The sequence below is a fragment of the Vipera ursinii genome (genome assembly GCF_947247035.1).
Source record: "Vipera ursinii genome assembly, chromosome: 2".
Taxonomy (NCBI): Eukaryota; Metazoa; Chordata; class Lepidosauria; order Squamata; family Viperidae; genus Vipera; species Vipera ursinii.
The window spans coordinates 238,519,293-238,543,021 of record NC_139513.1 but is presented as its reverse complement, the minus strand read 5'-3'; the positions used below and the strand labels follow the sequence as shown (position 1 = coordinate 238,543,021).

At 36.8% G+C, this 23,729-nt stretch overlaps 1 protein-coding gene across 1 annotated transcript in view; it reads left to right on the top strand.

Annotated features, from left to right (window-relative positions):
- Positions 1-14,879: 14,879 nt before the first annotated feature.
- ADAMTS19 (ADAM metallopeptidase with thrombospondin type 1 motif 19) overlaps positions 14,880-23,729 on the top strand; it is a gene marked incomplete at its 5' end in the record, with an annotated part of 115,100 nt that continues 106,250 nt past the window's right edge. Inside the window, 2 exons of the mRNA XM_083352160.1 lie at positions 14,880-14,964; positions 16,969-17,561. Of these exons, the coding sequence (XP_083208286.1) occupies positions 14,880-14,964; positions 16,969-17,561 (678 nt within the window). The remainder of the gene's footprint in view (positions 14,965-16,968; positions 17,562-23,729) is intronic.

Here is a 23,729-nt window from a genome sequence, read left to right as displayed (position 1 = left end):
GCTGTTCACATCTGTATCTGCCTTTCTTCTAAGCAATGAGGTGAAGAGAGAATCCATTCCTTCATAAAGTAAGATCACTTGCAACTCAGAATTATGCTCCAAGGTAAGTGGGTATAGAGTTACAACTTAAACAAGCCCTACAGCTGACTTGGGATTTGGATCAGAGCTTTTCAAAATTAAAACCCTGCCATACAGCACTTGAGCAGTTGCAAGCAGACTTACCTTCTGGAAGCATGATAAATAATTTTATTAAGTCAGACTGCCTGAGGAAGAAGAGCAGTACTGCCACTTAACATGAATTAAAGGCTTTCAAATGTAAGTCTGAAAATACTTGATGTTCTTTCCCCGGGTATATATTAAGTCTAAAATGAATACAGATAAGTGAGCTTCAAACTTCCTGAAACTGAACTGCTCACTTAGGTTATGTATCCTGAAATGCACAGATCAACATCAGCTATGCATTTATTTCATTTTGTAGCACAGTACATCTGCTGCATTTCAGCTGTTTATAGCTTAAAGCCTGAGCACTATTGCTAAGTGAGATACAACCAGGAACACATAACAACATAGCTACCCTAGAGAGTCCAAGCTAAATTCTTAAGAAGCATCTTCCAGCTTGCCTGCTGTGTCTCAAATGCTGTATTTTGGTGGGAAACAGGAGGCAGTAAACCTGAATCCAGTCCCTGGATAAATATTTATTTATTGCCTGAAATTGTTCCACAACCCTGCATGACTGGCAGTTAATTTCAAATCTTCCTGGGAAAAAGCAATCCAAGGAAAATTGTGGATTTTCCAGTCTTGTTATTGTATAATTAGGGCCACATCAAGCTAAATTAGCCTCAATAAAGGGGATTTTAGAAACAGAAGGTCAAATAGAAACTGTTGCCCTCCCACAGGACATACTTATAAGCAATTAAACTTGAGCTCCCAAAACAGCTTCATATTTATACCAAATTTTGACTACTAAATTTAGGAGAGCTTTAATTTAATTATCCCATTTGAATGCGCTCCCCTCAGCTTCTTTGGAAAGGAATAAAAGACATTCTTTTTGAGCATGATATGGTCCCTAAGGTATGGTATAGTAGAAAGCATTGTCCATTGTCCTTCTTTATTGTCATTTGTCACTAGCTCAATAACCCTCTTATAACTAAATTTCCAGGACATTCTAATCATTTCTACTTACACTATTTGTTAACTTTCTCTTTAAAGCAGCAAAGAGGATGGGTGAAGAGTGCCAGTGGCGGTAGTAGTGCAATATTGGAAGAAGGAAGAACTGCCGACTATAGAAGAATGGACTTTAAAAGTCTCCAATCTGGCGGAAATGGCAAAGATCTCAGCGTACTTGAAAGACCATTCGCAATATTGTGGAGTGGAGAAGATGGATTGATTATATCCAGAATAAATATGGGACTAAAAAGTTTCATCTAGCATTTGAATAAGTATTGATGTGATATTTAAATTGCTTGTAGTTATTTTATAAGAGTTAAAGTGCGATAGATTTAATATTTTATTGTTGTTTGCATAAGGTAGATTATGATTGTTTGTATTTTTATACCCTGTATTGAGCTCTGGGAAGTCGGGGAGGGGGGGAGGGGGAGGGGAGGGAGGTGTTGGGGAGGGCTGGGGAGAGGGGAGGGGGTGGGGAGGGGTTTTGTCTTTTTAAAAAATGTATTGTAAAACTTTTCAATAAAAAAAAAGAGTGCCAGTGGCAGATGCCAAGAGTTTATATTCTCAGCAGGATCACCCAAGGCATGAAGGCAGCTCAGCTAAGCTGCTAAAGCAAGCGGGCACCTATACTGGACAACAGTGAAATGGCAAAATGCTAGAGGTTAGGGGTCATTTTAATGACAATGGTAAAGGCAATGATAAGCCACCTTCTGCTTGTCAAGAAAACCACATGCATCTATTTGTATCTTATATTAAGAAAAAAATACTTTTAATAATAGTATTTTTAATGTTATTATTCAAATGATTGATGATACAGTCAGTGTCAAATGATGAGCCAGCCCCTCAGGCTGGATGGCAGACTTGAGCAGGGTGGTGGACTAGAAGACCTCCAGGGTCCCTTCCAACTCTGTTATTCTGTATTTTATAAAACTTCCCTTCCCCTTTTCTTTTCCTGGTTTGCAAGTGACACTTCCGGGAGTTTTTTTTCTTTCTTCCTATAGGTAGTAGGTAAATGGGCACAAGAAAATTCAGCAAGGCAGTTTTAACTTCTAAAATGTATGGCCTGCCTGGATCACAAGCCCTGCATTGCTTTTGTTATTTTAATTTTTAATACATGCATTTTTTAACCCAGGCAAGAGAATTCAAATGCTTTATTTTTCCCCCCAATTTGTTACTAGTTTTGTCTCCCTGAAACCACCACTTTGTATAACCAGATAATTCTTTGCGCAAGGGAGGAAGTGAGAGACAGAGTGAGGGGGACAAAAATTACCAATATCAAAGTCAGGGGGTGGTGTGGAATATTGACTGGCCCTTCACACAAACTTATAAAAGGGTAGTGGTGGTGGTCTCCTGATTCCTCCCAGCAGACTACAACATCTCAGTAAAAGGATTACTGTGGGGACATAAATTTTAAAAGTGACATACTTTCTTCTAATTTCAAGGATGGAAAGAAAGACATCAATGAGGATGTGTGAATGAGCCCTCAGTCACCCAGTGAAGAAGAAGCCAACAAGAAATCATTCCCTTTTTTCCCCCAGGTGAGAGGGCAGGGACGCAAAAGAATATGCTTCCTATCCCCTTTCAGTCTATGATTCTGAGATCCTTTAGTCAAATTATTATTTTTCTCATAAATTGTACAGCTTAGTTCTTAACATCATCAACAGCAAATATCTTGTCAACACTGAAGTATCTTTTAGAAGTGTAATAGTTTAATGTGCATTATCTACTAAGATGTAAGATTCCTTTGATTTGTAATGTGAAGTGTACTGTTAATTATATTTATATATGCAGACTATTTTGCCCTCACTGGCTTTCATAGTCAGGATATAGGCATTGCAAATGATTTGAATATAACACATTACTATTTCAATTAAGATACTTAAAATAAAACATAGGAAAACTCGAGACTTTGGAAGAAAGCAAGTTAAGAGAAAAGTTGCTTAAAAACATGGCAAATATATTTACTTCCTGAACTTCAACATCTTATTTCAATGTGATGCTCACTGGATTGGAATATTATTTCTCCCAAATCCTACCAAAACATGGAAATTATATCAACATAGTATGACTATTCCAATCAATTGTGTCAATTGATGGCAAAATCTATACACTGGCAGATGTGCTTTGTCCAAGAAGAATAATTGTAATTGAACGGATTAGACCAGAACTGAGCTCATTCTGAAGTTAGCTTTATGTATACAAAAGAGTGGTCCACATTAAGAAAAACACAAACACAGACACATACAAAAATCAGTGGGAAGTATAAGGTGATTGCCTCCTAGCACAGCAGAAATTTCCTGCTAATTCTGAAGCCAATGATTATAGATGATGGTCAGGAAAAAATTATCACATTCATGAAGACTAGCCAGTGAATCCGTCTTCTCTTATTTCAGGACTCAAAACATTTAGTTTAGTAAGAACAATAATGGATTAAGAGTGCTTCAGCATCTGGCCAACCTACTCTGACCTAGGAAATTAAGCAGGGCTGGTCTTAGTATTTGAATGGAAAACCATCAGGAAAAAATGCCTAGTCTGTAACACTGGAGAAGACAGCAATGCAATTTACCACCATAAAACAACCCAAAAATAATTTTGAATATCATAATAATCATCAGCATCGTAGCTAATGTACTTTCAGCATTTAGTTACAAAATTTTAGTGATGTAGCAGGGCAGGGCATTTTTTCAGCCATTTTTTTTGCTTTGGTATGAGGAGGTTGGATAATATTCAAAGTGCAGAATATGAATGTTTAACTTGTTCTCTACCTTTACAGAAAAAAACCCCTGTAGACAGAAAACTGTATTGCTGAAAACTGGCACTGAATACCACAATCTGGGATTGCTTTAAGGTATACAAAATTGACACTGACCTAGGCAAAGAGGTTATTCAGATTGGACCACTGGTATCAAACTTAGTTTATTTCTATAACTATCTTTTTTATTTAAAAACAAAAATGGAGTGAAGTCTTCTGTTTTCCCTCCCCTCTTCTCTCTTTTCCTCTAAAAGCAAGGGAAAGGAAGAAAGTGAAGAAGGATCAAGTGCCCAACTTGGCAGTTGTACAGGATTTCATGTAAGGATTGGATCAGACCAGATCACAACAGTCCAAAAGGCCACATTCCATAACAATCAGTGTCAAAACAGTCAGCAGGGCAGTATGGTGGAACACTGGAATTTGATTTCTAAAAACAGCAATTGGAGAAAGGGGTGAGCAGTTAAACACCAACTCAAAAGTTATAAAAAATGGCAATGTAAACACTGGCTATAATGTTCATGAGCAAAACTTGAAGTAAAAACTTTTATATCATACTTTATAATTTTTTAAAAAATTTAAGCATTAATGCAAAATATTTTTTTTATTATTCTGGGTATTATGTGTTTGTTCAGTATAGTTGTCAGGACCCACCCCAAACCACGTCTTAGGAAGACAAAACTCTTGGAGCCAAATCTAGTCCAAAAGGAATCTTTACTATGACATGCTTGGTTGTAGGAATACAAGACAGGACTTAATATTGTTCTACAAACTAAAACCTTATAAAGAGTTCCCGGTTCAACCCCCCCTTAACCCCATTTGGTCAGTCCCCCATCATTTACCTTGTATCATCCCTCTCGTGGGAAAGAGGAACTTAGGACCTTTTATGTTTATTGCTCTCTTCCTTGACACAAGCCAGATGCTATCTACCCTAAACCCTCCCTTTTGTTCTCCCAGTTCAAAAGGCTTCTCTTTTCCTTTGAAATGCCTAATACAAGCTCAATACACATTCGTTCCCTCCTCCTCGGGAGATGGCAGAATCCAGGAACAACGTTTTAAACATACATTTATGAATATGATATAAATGGATTCTGACAATAGTTATTGAAGTCTTGTTCTACTTGTTCAGTGTTCATGTTTTATGTATTAAATTTAAATCAAAAATTTATATTGAATTATATAAAATGTGTTATATTTTACAGGGGGAAAAAAGATAATATAAAGTGGCCAGTTCTAACCTGAAGCAAACTACAACTTTTTACAGAAGCACTTTGAGACAACTAATACAAGTAGATTTTCCTTCAGGACAACCTTTTGAATTTTATATGATAATAATAATGGTACTTAGCATGTAAAATGTAATCTTCAAAAGCTCTTTGCTAACATTAACTAATTTATCTCGAACACTAAATGCCTGTCATGAAGCTTTCAACTTACATTTCCTAGTTTTTGGGATCTTGATAATTACAGAATACCTTCTCTATTTTAGGAGCCTGCAATTAAATGAAAGATCGTCCATCTCCTGTGTTTTCCCAGTAAAGCTGGAAGGCATGAATTTAAAGACAGAAGCAAAAACCTTCTAATGTACAGCCAGCAGATAAAATGGCTATTTTCATTTGCTTTAAATAAAGTAATAATGTCTCTTGGAGCAAATTAAGATAGATTTGCCTCTTCTTTTAGACATTTGAAAAATATTTTTTTTAAATTTTTTTTGATAGAAATGAAATTCTTCCAGGTTAGTGCTAGAGAATCCTGCAGAGGAGTCTGCTAATATGCAAAAAGCTTGTCTCATTAAATGTTGCAGGAAGCTGTTTTCTTTTTAAGATTCAATGTTTTTTTACTATCCCTTTTATATTTATGTGACTGATTTATGGATGTGAGCTTCATCTTATGGTGTCTTTTTTGTTTTGGGAGTGAGGAGTTGTTAATTGTTTTGTGATTTTATTTTTAATCACTGCCTAGAGTTCCTTTTGGTAGACAGGCAGTGACATAAATTTGTTTTTAAAAATAAAACAAAATATCCTTCTCCCTCCTCGCCACCTCCCAGAAAAGTGGAAGAGGGATGCCTTTGATGGATCTATCTGTATGAAAAGGCTTATTTACTCCCCTCCCACCAGAAATAATTTACAGAAAAAGATGACCTATTCATCACCTTCATCAGACTATGTAACAGAGAGTATAAAACTAATGCTTAATAATCTTGTCCATGATGGTCACGGGTGTCAAACCCAATTTTGTTACGTGACGTATTGTGGTGTATCGTGATGGTTTTTGCCTTTGCAGAGCCTGAGTGGGTGTGGCCTGCATCCAGCCCAATGGTCGCCAGTTTGACACCCTTGAGGTGGTGAACACTTTCACTGTGATGTAAAAATCATGGTATAAAAACTGTATAATTGTTTCCATGTTCATTAGACATAAACTAGTTGCCATGCTATTTCCTTCTAGGAAAAGCAATTATTCAGAATGCACAACGAAGAAAACTAAAGATAGAAAATTTAAAAAAGGACACTTGGATAAAATTAATTTACACCAACACCATTCCCTATGGTTCTCCAGTAGAGCATCCAGTATGGGGAAAATGTTTTGAATCTCACATGGACATGTTTACTATATGTTGGCAGTATTTGAAAGAAGTCACTTCTATTAAAAAAAACAAAAAACAAAAGGTACAACGCACTCATCCCAGAATTTTTCTGAAAACTGTGTATCCCTATGTTTCCTCTCTTCTTACCTTTGCAAACTGTTCTTGCTTCTTCAGCATCTATATGAAACTTCATACTTAGCTTTATGTTTCTTCAAACATTTGATTACTGACTCTGCAGTCAGTGCACTGTACATTATTGGTCTATTAATTGATGGGCTGTAGACCTGTTAGGTAGAGTCTAAGCTCAATAGCCTGTTTTATTTGTCTATAACAGAATAGATTAGAATAGCAGAGTTGGGACCTTGGAAGTCTTCTAGTCCAACCACCTGCTCAGGCTGGAAACCCTATACCATTTCAGACAAATGGTTGTCCAATCTTGTCTTATGTGATGTGACTATGCTTAGGATAAAAGTGGCCTGTGGTTGCAACTGGCTAAAATCTGCCCCAATTCATTAGTACTCTTCTACTATAAGGAGGGTACCATAGATGTAATTAAGGCTGGGAATCTATTCTATATTTATCTTTTTAAAAAACAGTACACAGAAAGCCTCAATTACTGAAAGCCTTGATGGAAGGTAGATGTCAATGTTTATATTCCCATCTGGACCTTAAATAAGTATTTTACAGAACTAGACATTTGCTGTAATTAGCTAAAATATGCAGAAATATCTTAAAGACCAGCAAGAGGAACAGTCCAAAAGTCTGGCCAAGTTTAGCTAAGGAAGAGCTCTAAGGTTTTTAATATGAATAGCTTGGCTCATGGTATGAAGAGTCAAAAATCCATCACTCACAGATATTTGGCTATACAACAATTGGAACCTGAAAGTCTTCTAAAACAAAAAGTACACTGCATCTAAGTTCTACAGATATATTGTAAAAATGATGTACTTTTAGAAGATGTGGGTTTTTGTAAAATGGGCATTTGCTACCCGCAAAGTCCTAGATTAACTTCACAGCATGACTTTCGTTATGTGTTATTTACAGAGACTATCCCACTGTGTTACTTAAATTCTACTGCATAAGCCTTGAAGGCTTGTAAATAAGATCTCCAAGATTTTTAACACTACATATTTACTTATACAAGACTATCTAAGATTTGTATATGAAACATTATAACAGCTTTGATAGCAACTTTACTATTTCTGAATTTAGTTACTGTTTAGTAAACTTTACTAAATAAAACATTCTGAAGCACAATTGAAAGATACATTTTGGATAAGTTCTTTGTTAGTACAGTAGAAGTGCAGCATTAGAGCCTTAAATGACTTAATTGATTATGATTTTTTCCTGAAGTAATATTTCCTTCAAAAGAGTAATGGATGTGCTCTATTTATGCAAGTTGAACTTCCTTAAAAAGTCCCACTTGAATTTTACATGGCCTATTTGTTTTCAAGGTTTTCTAGTAACTAGAAGTGCTTCTGTTTCTAATTTGAGTAGACATATGATATGCTTCCTAAAGTAGCAAGCAAAATTCAAGCAGACAAAATTTCTTTTGTTATTTTTTCATAAATCTTGATGTGTGATGTAAATGTACCTTAAATAGTAACTTGAAAGGTAAAGCTCAGCCTTTTATAGAACATTAGATAGAATAATTTTCTTATGACCAACAGGAGAAAATATAAAATTATCTGTGCTTTTTAAAAGGAATCTTCTACACTCTGGCACTGTATTGCCACTGTTTAGAACCATGGATTGGTCCCTAGGAAATTATTGTTATTCATCATGCCTGGATTCACAAACATGCCAGGTTATAATCTGATCTAGTTTTGGCTTGGCCTGTGATATGTGAATTCAGTCACCATAGGTTGTCAAGCATGGTGTACATGTATCAGGCAGACCAATGTAGGTTGTTCCATAAAACATGGTTAAAAGAAACCATAGTTTTGAGAGATATGGGAAACCATTGGCTGTGTGTGATTAATTCTCATGAATTTAGACATGAGGTATAGGTGAGACTAGTACATTTATAAGATCAAGTGTGCACCTCATCTTGCTTTCAACTTTATCTATAGGGAGATATATATTTACACAAATATGAGCTGTCACAACTGTGACCACTGCCTGTGGATGGCCTTGGGTTAGGCTGAAACAGGAAATAAGATTTGTCCCATGTTTGGGGCCTAGCAAGGTAATATAAATAATTAACAAACATTTCACACACACACACACACACACACACACACACACACACACACACACACACACATATATATATATATTGCTGTAAACTACCCAAACCCCAAACTGATACATATCCATTGGAAAAGGAACACAGGTATTGCTATACAGATAAAATAATTCCTACACCTGATTACTGTTTCACACTGTGTGTGACACTGGAGGGGGCTTGCTTGCAACTCAGTGTTGACTCCTGACAACTGTCTGGATGAGTCCCTGAAGTTTTCTTGGCAAGGATTTCAAAAGTGGTTTGTCATTACCTTCTTCCTATGGCTAAGAGAGAGTGACTGGGCCAAGATCACCCACCTGGCTTTGTGCTCAAGGCAGATCTTGAACTCAGTGTCCACTCCCACTACTGCCTTTTTAAATGTTTTTTTTTCTTTTAGGATAATGATCAAAAATGGAAAACAAAAAGCCAAAACCCTAAAAAAAGTATATACATTGTCAAAAACAAATCATGTAGAAAATTCTTTTAAAAAGTGTAAAAAGTACAATCAAGGAAAGAAAAATATAAATTAATATATCGTTTTAGCAATTCTATATACAATTTGCACACACACCAATTCTACATAGTTATCTAATGCAATTATTATTCAAGTATGTATTGTAGAATAATAATAATATGAGTGTATTTTGTATAAATGAGTCCCATAGTTCATTAAACTTGTCCATATAAAATCTACACCCTACAGTATAGGCATTATGCACATTGGCAGCAAGTACAATCAGATCTTCAACCCCATGAATGAAAGGGGCCATACATTTATCATTCAATGTTGGAATAGAATATTATCATCTGAAAAATGTAGCTTTGGTTGCGTAATTATATTTATATAATCCAGTACTTTCTCTCAAAACTTACTAAGGCAAGATGTTTTCAAGTGTCATTGTATAACCAAATGCCTTAACCACTATGCAAACTGGCTCTCTGTGCGTCACATTCAGTAGCTCATTAAAATTTTTGTGATCAAAATTTTGCTTGGTTTTCAAAGTTACCACAAATGTCACTGATTTGTAAATGCTTAAATGTGCAGCCAACAAAGTTTCTCTCTGCAAACCTATTTCACCCTAGCATCAGTGGTGGGATTCAAATATGTGAACAACCAGTTCTCTGTGTGGATGCCACTTCCAGGAGTCCATTCTGGGCCTGGGCCACAAAACAATTAGCTACCAGTTCTGTCAAAGTGGTGCAAACTGGCTGAATCCCACCACTGCCTAGCATTCTATGGAAACAATCTGAGTTGAATATGGTATGAACATTTTACCCACCCTCCACAAGGGCCAACAGGACAATATTGCAATTATATTTAGACACAGTTTGTGATGTAAGGTGTATTTGGGGACAATACCGTGATCTGAAAGGTGGCTGCCAGAATTTCTTGAAGGAGCGCTGTGTGAAATCCATTTTCAATACCTTTAGTAGCTCTGGAAACAGCATGCAATAGTTTAAAATCACCAAAGAATAATTTCCTGTAGGACATGTATGAACCAGCCCAGATTCAAAGCTTGGCATTATCAACCACGCATTCTACCTTAGCTGCTTATTCAAAAGCACATTAAGCCACAGAAAGCAAGCAGATTAGTTGATTAAACATCTAGCAAAGTTATGCATGATGTCATTATCATCTTTCAAAAGCTTTGAGCTGGAAATGTTGGAGCCAAGTCCCCTGCTCAGGTCACCCAAAGCGGGTAAAAAGCACTCCTGCTTTTGTTGTGAACTTCAGCTAGATTATCTCTCAGTGCAAGTTCTGTTTATATATGAAGCTTTTTAACAGAAGTGTTTGCAAGCTATGGTAAAAATGAAGATTGGGATCACAACCTTGGGACCATGTCTTATATCCATGCTTAAATATTGACAGAAGAGTGACTCTTTTTAATACAGGCTTATAGTGCAATTCTTCAGAAATATATTTAATTGATTTTAGTGGCTCTTAGTTTTTGGGAGGTAAAATCAGAACAAGAACTTTATGAAGATTAACAAAGGTGTCATATTCTTTCCAAATAGTTTTTTTTTACTTTTCTTTATCTCCATGCTCCCTGTTACTGTAAAACTTTAAAACTATTGCTCATCTTTTTCTAAAATTATGAACATGAGCATGCATTGAATTATCAGGTGTGATAACACAATTACTATTGTGTTACGGCTCTTAAGAAAGCAACATTCTTGTTTTAATCTCCCATGTTATTTGCAAAAGTATAGTTTGCTTGCTTTGGAAAGATCAGAGTTTGAATACTACCAGAGGAAATGTGTTATGGTAATTTTTCATTAATGATTGATTATTGTTAAGAATTGATGTACTTTGTATATTTTACGTGTTCACTGAAAATAGAGATCAGAAGTTAACTTTTAAGCAATATAGTTCCATACTGTGAATATACTTTTTAAATTAGAAAAAAAGTTCGCTTATTTAAACATTAACTTATTTATACTTATTGTTTTGATAATTAACGAAATGCTTTTTTCTTTTAAATTTAATCACTTATGTTTGCTCGAGAGTCAGTTTTTTATATATTAAATTAACAAGAAAGAAGCTATTTCTTTGTTTCCTGATGTATAAAACTAATGGTTTCACTAAGGTCAAGTTTGGGCAAGAATTCAATATACCACCCAATTTTAATAATTAAGGGTTAATCTACGTGCCTCTGAGTTATCAAACTTTGCATGGGCAAAGCAAGACACCAATGTCTAGAGTGAAGCTTGACAACAATCATGTTTTATCTATGCAAGCATTATTAGATTTGTAAAAAGAAAATGTTATAGCCTTCCACTTTTGTTTACAACCTCCCTTGCCCTGGTTCATGATAAATAATTTGAAAATCTGAATTGTTGGACTGAGGACATCCGGGTTATGATCTATCCAAAACCATGGGAATTCATGTGGTCCATTCACTCTCTCTCAACCTATTAGGCATGTTTGTTTAAGGAAAAATATAGGAAGAAAGAGTGCAATGTATCTTGTTCTGGAAGAAAAAAATGAGATAGAAATTCACTCCAATAAAGAAACCTTAAATACTGTATTAAACCAGTGAGGACATGGTAAAAGCTTGCTTCTGAAATCTGACATTTTCCTGAATAAAACATCTTCAGTTGTTACAGTTTTGTTGCATTTCTAAATTTATATATTGAATGGTCGATGGGGTTTTATATTTCACTGAATCTAAATAGAGATGGTATAGGACTAGAGGAACTGGCCTAGTGAATAACATGTATGATATCTGAAAAGATATAAACTTATCAGACAAAAAAGGAGGGTCCTTGTCCTGGCCAGCACAAAAACCTAATTATGTATTAGAACATGCATATTCACGTGTACACTACAGTATTACAAATGTATCATTTTGTACAGGCCTAATGGGTTGGGAAGGGACGCGGTGGCTCAGTGGGTTAGGATGCTGAGCTTGTCGATCAGAAGGTCGGCAGTTTGGCGGGTCGAATCCCGAGTGCCGCGTAACAGAGTGAGCGCCTGTTACTCGTCCCAGCTTCTGCCCACCTAGCAGTTCGAAAGCACGTAAAAATGCAAGTAGAAAAATAGGGACCACTACGGTGGGAAGGTAACAGCGTTCCGTGCGCCTTTGGCGTCTAGTCATGCCGGCCACATGACCACGGAGACGTCCTCGGACAAACGCTGGCTCTTCGGCTACGAAACGGAGATGAGCACCGGCCCCTAGAGTCGGAAACGACTAGCACGCATGTGCGGGGGAACCTTTACCTTTACCTTTAATGGGTTGGGATCTTACTGTTGTTTTTAATATATCTATTTATTGTTTCAGCTTGGGCATTGTGTTTAATTCTTTTTTAACTTTTGTATCTTTGTATTTTTATATGTTTGCCCTGTTCACCGCCCTGAGTCCTTCGGGAGAAGGGCGGTATATAAATAAAATAATAATAATAATAATAATAATAATAATAATAATAATAATAATGGCAAATATATAAGATTTTCTGATATACATTTGTCAAAGGAACAAACACATTCATGATATTATTAGAAGTTTAGTGCAGAGCATGTTTGGTGTAGTAATTAAGGCACCAGGCTAGAAAGCAGGAGACTGGAAGTTCTAGTCCAGGGGTCGGCAACCTCGGCTCTTTTATGACTCGTGGACTTAAACTCCCAGAATGCTGGCTCAGGAATTCTGGGAGTTGAAGTCCACGAGTCATAAAAGAGCCGAGGTTGCCGACCCCTGTTCTAGTCCTTCCTTTGGCATGAAAGTCACCTTGGGTGGCATGGGCCAGTCACGGTCTCTCAGTCCAACCAACTCACAGGATGTTTGTTGTAATGAAATAAGAGGAGGAAAAAATATTAGGTACGTTTGCTGCCTTCAGTTATAAATAACATAAAGGTGGAAAAAACACAAATATGTGTCAAGACCATGTACCAAAACACTAAGGAAGAATGATTGGGTTGAGATTACTCAGTTCTGTATGTTTAAAGTTTCTTTCATATTTATATTTATTCCACATTAACTTATGTAATCACGGGAAAATTTCATTTCTTGTAAGCAATATGTAATATAAACCTAACAACAATGCTGTTCTTTGCATATTGCCTATGTAAAGGAGTACACAGTTCAGAAGATATTGCTTATAGAAGACTCTGACTGGGCATCAACAGTTATGGTGAATTATTCTATTATTATATAAAAGGGATATGTTGCATTTATAAGTACAGGTAGTCCTCAACTTACAACAGTTCACTTAGTGATCATTCAAAGTTACAACAGCACTGAAGAATTTGACTTATGACTATTTTTCACAGTTACAACCTTTGCAGCATCCGCAAGAAAATTAGATGGCAACTAACTTGGCAACTGGTTCATCTTTATGAGAATTGCTGTGTTCCAAGGTCATGCGATCACCTTTTGCGACCTTCCGACAAGCCAAGTCAATGGAGAAGCCAGGTTCACTTATCAACCAGGTTACTAACTAAACAACTGCAGCGGTTCACTTAACAAGTCTGGCAAGAAAGATCATAAAATGGGGCGAAAGTCAGGTAACAAATGTCTCCCTTGACAGAAATTTTCAGCTCAGTCGAGGGTTCTTAAAATTCAAGGACTACCTGCGTCAGTCTGAGATGGAGAAAAAGATTCCCACCTTTCAAGAACATTGAAAAAAATTGTGCAAACAAGTCAGGTAAAAGTAGGATGAGCAAGTATTTTTGCTTGATTCATCTTCCCTTCTTTCGGCCTCCTTGGATTTCTTGCGCTGGACCACCACCTCCCTCCCATTACTTACCTGCGCCTCAAGCCGTCTGACCGCCCCAGGGAAAGAGAGAGAGAGAGAGAGAGAGAGAGAGAGAGAGAGAGAGAGAGAGAGAGAGAGAGAGGTATGCAAATAAGAAACGCCAGGGCAGCCAATCAGGAGCGAGCGGCAGGACTTTGGGGGAACCCGCTCGTTCTCTTTTAGTCCTCCCCCGCCCACTTCCCACCCAGGGAGAGCTCCTTGCCGCTCGCCCACCGTCCACTGCCGGGATTGGGGGTGTGCGCGCGGGGTGCCACCACCTCTCCGTTGCTGCTGTTGCCGCCGCCGCTGCCGCTGCGCGTGGCCCTCCCTCCTCCTCCTCTTCCTCCTCCTCTCTCTCTCTCTCTCTCTCTCACTCTCTCTCTCTCTCTCTCTCTCTCTCTCTCACTCTCTCCGCTCCGCGCCCGGCTTTTCCACCAAAGCAAGTTGCGCCTTCTCTTGGCGCACGGTTCCTTGGGCTTCCTTCAGCCAGTCTGCCCTCTTCAGTTGACCTCTGCTGGCATGGCTGCCGCCTGACTCGGCCCCCTGAGGTGGCTTCCCTTGTCGGGGGCTTCGGCTTTCACTCTTCACCCGCGTCTCTCGGGTGCCGGAGCTAGAAGCTCGGGTTGGTGCCACTGCGGAGCTCTCTCTCTCTCTCTCTTGCTGCTGCTAAGAGGCTACCGAGCCCGCTATTTGCTCTCCTCTCCTCCCACAAACGGAGGGAAAGGGGCGCCTTTGCAAGCTCGGCGTCTTGTGCGTGAGCAGCTTTTGCCTCGGTTTTGCAAAGTTCCTCGAGACATCATCGCCAGGAGAGAAGGGGGTGCTTTGGTCGCTCACACACACAGACACACACACACACACACACAGACAGACAGACAGACAGACAGACACACACACACACACACCCCACCTCCGCGGCGTGGATGGCGAAGAAAAGGGAAAGGCGGCTGAGCCACCTTTGCTGCATCTTCTATCACTTGTGTTTCCTGTCAAATCGGATCACTTCAGGTAAGTAAGTCCACTGCTTCGATTTGAATGGTATTTGCTTAATAAAACAGAACCTCTTTCTGGCCCCTTTCTGATTGCCAGAGTCTTGCACAAGGTAAGGGACCACAGTGACACAAAGGGATTGTGTAGAGATGGATCGCGATTGGTAGATCGTAGGAATAGAGGGTCTTAAAGAAGCCTACGTTTCAGTTCAGTGCACTATTATTGAGCGATGTCTACCTATCCATCTATCAAATACTTTTGGTGCCTGATGGTCCATAATTTTAAATACACACTTCTAGGTGAGGATATAATAGGACGCTCTGCAGACACTCAGAAATAATTTGCCAGCCACATTCAGAATGCTCCGATATTGAACAGTAAACTTATGTTTAACTTCTTCTCCTCAAATGACTGCCAATGAATTCTCTAGGATCAAACAATATTCAGCAGCATCTTGGTAGAACATGCTTTACAAGGATATGTCTCCATTTCTCCAGAGTGTAATCAGGCTAAGTATTGCATTAGAATGAGCGGCTTGTTTCACATCTGCATAAGAATGTCAGCAAGGAAATATTTTTTCTACTTCTGTATCGTCATGCAGTGTACTATCTGTTTCATCAGATTTCAGAATGTTTTATTTCTTAGGCACTTCAAATAATTATGAAAATGCAAAGATTTTCATATAGAACAATTTTCTTTTTGTACACAAATCCACAATTTAGAGATGTTTTGGTTCACTATATTTTTGTTCAGAAGGTATAACAAATTAATGTTCTGAATTTATACCCTATTTTTATAACATAAAATTGACATGTTCCACTGTATTTATTCCTATGATGCTTCAGAGTGTCTATTGTCATTTGTAGTCTTACTGAATTCTTATTGGATAGTCAGGGAAACACATTCATTTAGGAATGGGGCATACAATAAAAGATTATAGTTTTTATCCAGGTTTTTTTTACCTATAATCCTAATCTATGTAAGATGCTTGTTTTGGTAAAACAAATAAAAGTTTGAGTAAATCAATTTTCCCTTCCCTCTTACTCCTTTCCCTGCCATCAGGTGGCATCTTAACTTTTTATTAGCCCTAAAGCTCACATGGATGGTTTGCTAATATTTTTGTAGTCTCTGCCTTTTAATTTATAACTTTGTACAGCCCCTTGATAATGTAGAAACAATTCCTGGGAGTTCAGCCACTTAAAACATATAACAACTATCCTTATGCTGGAGATGCTTAGAGTGAAAAAGAGGCTACTTATGATATTGCAGAGATTTGGACTGACTAGCTAGTTGGGACTTCTAACAGCCTTTCCCAGTCTAGCATGGATGCTGGCCTGTAAATCTCAGCCAGCAACATAGTTTAGGGGACATCACATTAGGAAAGGCACATTAGGTGACATCACATTATTAGACTAAAATTGTTCAAATGGGTAAGATGAGATGTCTACCTTTTAATTCAGTTAGAAGTTGTGGATACTCTTCAAACTGTATTTACAGATTTCTAAAAATATCCCTTTGTAGTGAAATAGGGACACATTGAATGAATGAATGAATGAATAAATAAATGCTTCAACACAATACTGAATTAAGGTATATATACATTTCATATATTTATATGGAAATAAACTAAGAGAAAAGTACATTACGTCTTCAGTAGGTATTTCGTACATATGTGTGCACACATATAGTTGTGTATCTATGCATCCATCCATGCATAACCGCTCATTGATTCTGGACAGCTAAAAAAAATAAAATATGAATACAACCTATATGTAAAAATAGCATTTCCAGCCAATTAGTACAAAGTGGCTCCCCAAAACACCAGATTATTTTTTTCTTGCAGTGAGTACATAGGAAAACTAATTTATACTAGTAATGGCAGTATGGATCAATGCTGTTATGTCATTTTGATATATCAAAATTATGCTGATGGGTCCTAAGTCTGGCAACTCATTTATGGCAACTCTTACAGTTGAGAATGATTTAGGGTGTGTAAATTTCAGTCTATGTGAATTTTTGCAGGTCTGCAGCCTCTGGAAGATTTTGAAGAGTGGGAGATTGTTTACCCAGCCCTGTGGAGTAGAAGCCAGCAGGAATCCACTGGAGGGAGTGGTGCAGGAGGCAGCTGCAGTCTTGATGGTAACTGTGGGAACAGCAGCAGCAGCAATATTAATGCTACCTCTGCATCCACTCAGGGAGTGGGCAGTTCCCGTGAGATCCGCTCAGTTTCCTCCTCATCTGACCACCAGCACCAGCAACCGCCAGTTCGGGAAACTTCAGAGGATGAATATGAATCTCAGGATTTCTATCACTGGTCTTCACTTCCTCAGGGATCTAATGGCACTTCTCAGCAACCATCTCATCCACCTGTGTCTCCTGCAGAAGATGAGGATGAGATGTTGCTGAGAATACCAGCTTTCACTCAGGAGCTCTATCTGCTGCTTAAGAGGGACAGTCGCTTCTTAGCACCAGGTTTTGCAGTGGAAGAACGACTGTTGAATGAAAGGAGTGCCCCAAATTTGGTCCACACACGAACAGAGAGATCCTGTTACTATAGTGGGTCTGTGCTGCATTATCCTGGATCCTTTGCTTCCTTTAGCACTTGTGGTGGTTTGGTGAGTATTTTTTCCCCCTTCACCTGTATTCTATCTGCACTTTGCAGTAAAATTTACTTCCCATATTGTTATTGTTCCATCTCTGATCATTTTCATAATACTTCCATGTTATCTCATTTATTATTTACTTTAATTTTTCTTTGCCATTTTCTTTTTCAGTGTTCAAACACTCTAACCACTAAAATAAGGAAATCACTTCCTCCTCATCTTAAATTTAAGACATAGTTTGTAACTGTTAGTTTCATCTGAACTATTATGAGCATACAGAAGTTCTTGATTTGAGCCTCATCCATTTTAATGTTAAATCCATTTAATAAGTGATATTAAATAAATGTTTGTTTTGTGCCTTTGAGTTAATGTTGACTCCTGGTGACCACTTGGACAAGTTCCTGCAATTTTCTGGCCAATGTTTTCAGAAGTTGTTTGCCATTGCTGGCTTATTAGGGCTGAAAAAGAGTGACTGGCTCAAATTCACCCAGGTAGTTTTGTGCCTAAGGTGGGGCTAGAACCCATAATGTTCCAGTTTCTAGCCTTGTGTTTTAACTACTATACAAACTGCCTCTCATCAAGTAAACATAGATAGTAGTTATTCATATTAAACATCTGTAGGTGTTTATGTCCATATACTTTTTATGCTCAGGTTTGTCTGCACTTTAATGATATACATTAATCATTATTTAATGATATAATATGAATATCCTATTTGTTTTCCATTAGTTCCATCACTGTAAAAGGGTTAAAGTGGACCTTTAGCCTGAACCTATGCTTAAGGATGTTTTAAGTTTTCTTTTTTTTATTGAAGAGTTTTACAAAAACAAAATTTTACAATATATCCCCAAATACCTCCCACCCCAAACCCACCCACTCCCCCCCACTTCCCAGAGCTAAATACAGGATTATAGTTACAATAATCATATTCTAAATAAAAATTATGCATAATATACAATTAACCAAATTCATAATGTGCTTTAATTCCCCTTTAACATAACTACAAACAAAGTACCAATAACAATATCCCACTAAAATCTACTCATAAGCTAAATGGAACTTTTTAGTCCCATATTTGTTCTGAATATAATTTATCCATCTCCTCCAAACTGAAATATATCTTTCCTGTGAATGATATTTCAAATAAGCAGAAATCTTAGACATTTCTGCAAGATTCAAAACTTTAAACACCCATTCTTCTATAGTGGGCAAACTATCCTTCTTCCAATATTGTCCCACCAGTAACCATGCTGCTGTTATCATGTTCAACATCAAGTTAGTTTCTTTAACATCACAATCTACCACAATACCCAATAAAAACAATTGCGGAGAAAACTTTATCTTTCTCTTAAAAATCTTTTGAATGTTCCTCCAAATTTTGATCCAAAAAGCTTTTATATTTCTACAAGTCCACCACATGTGAAAATAGGTAGCTTCTAAACTACCACATCTCCAACATTTAGACTGTAAATTAGGATACATGTTAGACAACTTCTTGGGATCCAGATGCCATCTATAAAACATTTTATAAAAATTTTCTCTTAGATTTTGAGCCTGGGTAAATTTAACATTTCTGACCCAAATTATCTCCCAAGTGTCCAACGAAATTGGTTCCTGAATATTTTGTGACCACTTTATCATACAGTTTCCGTTTCCGAATCCAATTCAATTAAAGCATTATATATCCTCTTTATATGTGCACAATTTAAATCTCTAATTTGTTTTACTAAATTTTGATCTGTAATTGTGATGCCAACCTTTTGATCTGACTTCCACCTAACTTTCAGTTGGGTATATTGAAACCAAGAGTAACTTATGTTTTCTTGTCTTAACTCCTCTAATGATTTATGTTTCCAATCAGTCCCTTGCAATCTAAGTAGTTCCTTATAAGAAACCATATCCATACTCACTCCCATAGATACGCCCTCTATCGCGTGTCCAGGAATTCCCCTGTCCAGGAATTCCCCAAGGATATTTTAAGTTTTCTGATCAAACTTTCTGGAACAACCTACTCCAATCTGCTTCTTTCCAGCTCTACAATTATCACAAACTGTATCACTCATAGGATGAGAAAGTCTATTCCAGCACATTATATTTCTAGGTTTCTTTTGAAGTACTCAATAAGGGCATAAAGCGGGATGAATAGTTCCTTTAGTTTGTATCTGGTATCTGATGTTCAAATACAGCCTCATAGGTCTTCCAGTGACTTCCACAATATAGCATAGATTAGCATGTTTTCAACATGTTGGCATCGTTACAGTTGCTTAGAACTGTGTTGCAAGGAATTTACAAAAATGACTTGCTGTCCTAGTAGTTGGGTTTTAGGAAATTACATGCCCATTGTATTGCACTTCTAAAAGAGTTAGATCAATGCAGATATTATCTAAATGGATATAAATGTGCATATCAGAGTTCCCCAACTTGGTGCCTTTCGTTAAACTGCAGTAAAGCTATGGGGACTACAGGAGCTATGATTTCACACTTCTGGAGGACACTAGTCTTGGGGAAACTAATTTGTATGAATATGACTTGAAAACCCATTCTGAGAAATTATTTGCATGAGAACCAGTTAATATGGGTAATTCTGATTTTTTTTCCTGAAGGCAGGGAAATACACTGCTTGAGCAATACACACATTAAGTTTCTTTTTATTTTTCCTTATTTTTTAATTATATCCATTATTGAGAAGTGCTGACACTCTTTGTTTGTATAGCTCTTAAACTCAGCAGTCACAATGATCCAAGTGCTCTATTTCTCTTTGTCACTTTTCTTTAATTCCAGATTACCTTTTCAGTACATGTCATAAACTAATATAATGTAAAGACTCTGTATTGTATTAGGCAATTATTTATTAATATTCTTCTCCTTTAGATATAAATCCTGAATTAGATGTGATAAATAATGGGTACCATATTCTGCCAGCTCCTATTCTTTTAAGTCTAGGGCAGGGGTCGGCAACCTCGGCTCTTTTATGACTCGTGGACTTCAACTCCCAGAATTCCTGAGCCAGCATAGCTGGGAGTTGAAGTCCACGAGTCATAAAAGAGCCGAGGTTGCCGACCCCTGGTCTAGGGATACTACATTTGAGGTTAGGAATACAGGCTGGGAATGTTTAACCTATCAGTGCCTGTTTTTCACATCTTATGTTATTAAGATATTAAGGGGGGATGGCTGAGAAGATAAGAGTTAACTGTGCTTTATTGAAACTTAAATTAAAAAGGATGGTTTTGATTCATTAACACTAAAGTTTCTGGTCTGGATATAATGAGAAACTGATATTAAAGCTTCCAGTATTATAATCAACTGGAATGGGAAGCTTATCAGTCTGAAGCTCTTGTACTTAACACCAAATTGTGGTTATATGTAAAGTAACTTACTGTGGGATTCTGTGACCATTTTCATGTGCTCCGGAGCTCTGGTTTTGTAAATCTTAAAAATAGACACTTTTAATATGATTTCAGCAAATTTAAAGGAAATAAGAATTAGATCGAAAGGCAATAGTACAGGTTCCTTGTTTGAATGAAGTGTAATGGTAAGTAGATAGAATGGCTAAAATCTTAGGAACAGGACAGATGCAAAATTATGAATTGATTTAAAAGAAAGCAGTTACTGTTTCTATTTAAGCTTATTGATGTAAAGCCATATAGAATAAGGATGTTGCTGACAGTGGCTTTGAGCCTGAAGTGAGCCAATGGTATTTAAAATGAACATTTCCTGCTCCTTGTGGTTTGCTGGGTGTAATCTGTGGAATATAGCTACAGCTATGAAGACATCATTGGCTTGTATTTCAGAATTGGGTTTCTCCTGAAAGAACATTGAATATAGCTTGCCAATATTTTGTGGGAACTGAGTTATTTCAATTTATTCTTACTAAATCTTGTGGAATTGCCAGATTTGATAAAGTTTATAAAGAGAATCAGATAAAATGTAGACCTGTGGTTTAGTTTGGTTGTTTAGATTCATACTATTTAGTTTGGGGAAAAAGATATACTAATATCGTTTAAACCTGTGGAATGCAGTTTATAATTTGAATGCGTCTGAACATGGGCCCTTTTCTTGAGGTTTTCTACAGTATGGATACAGTGCTATACAAGACCAAAATACCTTATGCTTTGTCCTAGTTATATACAAAAAATTATAAGTTTAAGTTTTCTCCCATTCAAATTGGATGAGCCCTTCTAGAATGGATAACAAATTCTTCATGGTCAGTTTCACTTGAGAAATTTTAAATGTAGGGAGGGTTGTGCTGGCTTCATAGAATCACTTCACTTACATTACCCTTAAAAGTTTTCTTCAACATTAAGTGAAAATTACGCCATCGAGATATTATCATTTTGTTGCTAAATTACATCAAGATGATTTTGAGTTGCTAAAGGAGCTGAAATTGAAATGCAAATGCACATGTCCCACAAATTGCAGTTTTCCAACATGTGTTAAAGAAGAAATAGATTGGAAGATTTTTATATGCTATTGTTTTTTTGTTGTTGTTGCTTATGACAATAGAGATCCACATATGAAGTTGGTGTATTTATAGAATGCTACAAAGTATTCCCTTATCTAATTTAATGTCTTGATTTTGCTTTTATCTGGATTTTTTTCTTCCTGCAATGAGATAGATAAATTCCAAGTTCTCTTAAATATGTTGAGGTATAGCACATGTTGTTAGATGGTGTCTATAGATGGTCTGAACATACCTTGACATTCTAATCTCACCTAGTTTATGAATACATTTTTTATTAAAATAAAGAACATAAAATATAGTAAATTGATCAAAAGAACTGAACAAATACCATCTTTGGCTATAAAAGAGGATTACGTAAACATGTAATATCCAGGGATTATTAAAAGATTATCCAGGGATAATCCATTAAAAGTATTATCCAGGGATTATAAAAAGATGAATTTGTTTCTCTGTCCAACATTAGTAATTCTTTAAAGGAACTGCTTTTTCTTCGAATAGTAAATATTGACATATTAACTTTTATGAAAATGTTTGCAGTTGTAAAAATTCAAAGGCAAAACTTTGTTCATAAGGGCATGGAAATTGAATGAGCTATCTTTTTTACTGAAAGGCCACAGAGTTCAAAAGGCTTTTTCTTTGTTTAATTTATCACTTGTTTAAGCTCAGATAAATATGTTTAGACAGGCACTGCTAGATTTACCACAAGAAGGGTAGGTACATGGACTTCAATAGAAATATTAAATGGAAACAGAAATAGTTTTATCAAGCCTTTAAATTCGGGGAATAGCTTTGAGGATCTAAAGTGACAGAGATGTAAACTTTATTGCTTACTGAGAGTTGAATTGATTTAACATAACTGCTAGCATTATCATTAAATATATAAAACACACAAACTCACATTTCCATTTGTCATCATTAACTTCAGTTTATATACCAGTAATAATTGCATAGAACCAGTTTTTAAATACAGTGACTTAAGAAGTAGGCAGTGATAAGTCAGTGATAACTGAAGGAGGAAAAGGAAAGACTTATCCAAAGCAAGATGTAAGGCAAGTAAAGCAAGAAGCAACATTCTAAATAGAAACAAGAGGTTGCACATTTGAACCATAAAAAATACAATAGAATAATTAAGATTAAATCTTATAGACAAACTAGGTGTTTGCAACATGAGCAATGTTTTATACAGTGTAGAAAAGGAATAAAAAGTTCACTTGGTGACTGTTTGAAGTTACAACAGCACTGAAAAAAGTGATATGACAGGTTTAACACAATCATTGCCGCATCTCCATGAACATGTGATCAAAATTTATTTAGACACTTGGCAACTGACCCAAATTTATGAAGGTTGCTCTCCTGGAGTCATGTGATCACCTTTTTCCACCGTATGATAAGCAAAGTCAACGGGGAAGTCAGATTCACTTAACAACCATGTTACTAGCTTAACAACTGCATTGATTCACTTAACTACTGTGGCAAAAAAGAACATAAGATGGACTGGAACTCATTTAACAACTGCCTCACTTAGCAGCAGAATTTTTGTGCTCAATTGTGTTTGTAAGCCAAGGACCACTTTGGTAGAACTGGTAGCTAATTTTTTGTTGCCCAGGCCCAGAATGGACTTCCAGAAGAGGCATCCACACAGAGAACTGGTTGTTCACATATGTGAATCCCACCACTGCCTATATTCCTAAGGTAAACTGTTAAATATGATTTGTATT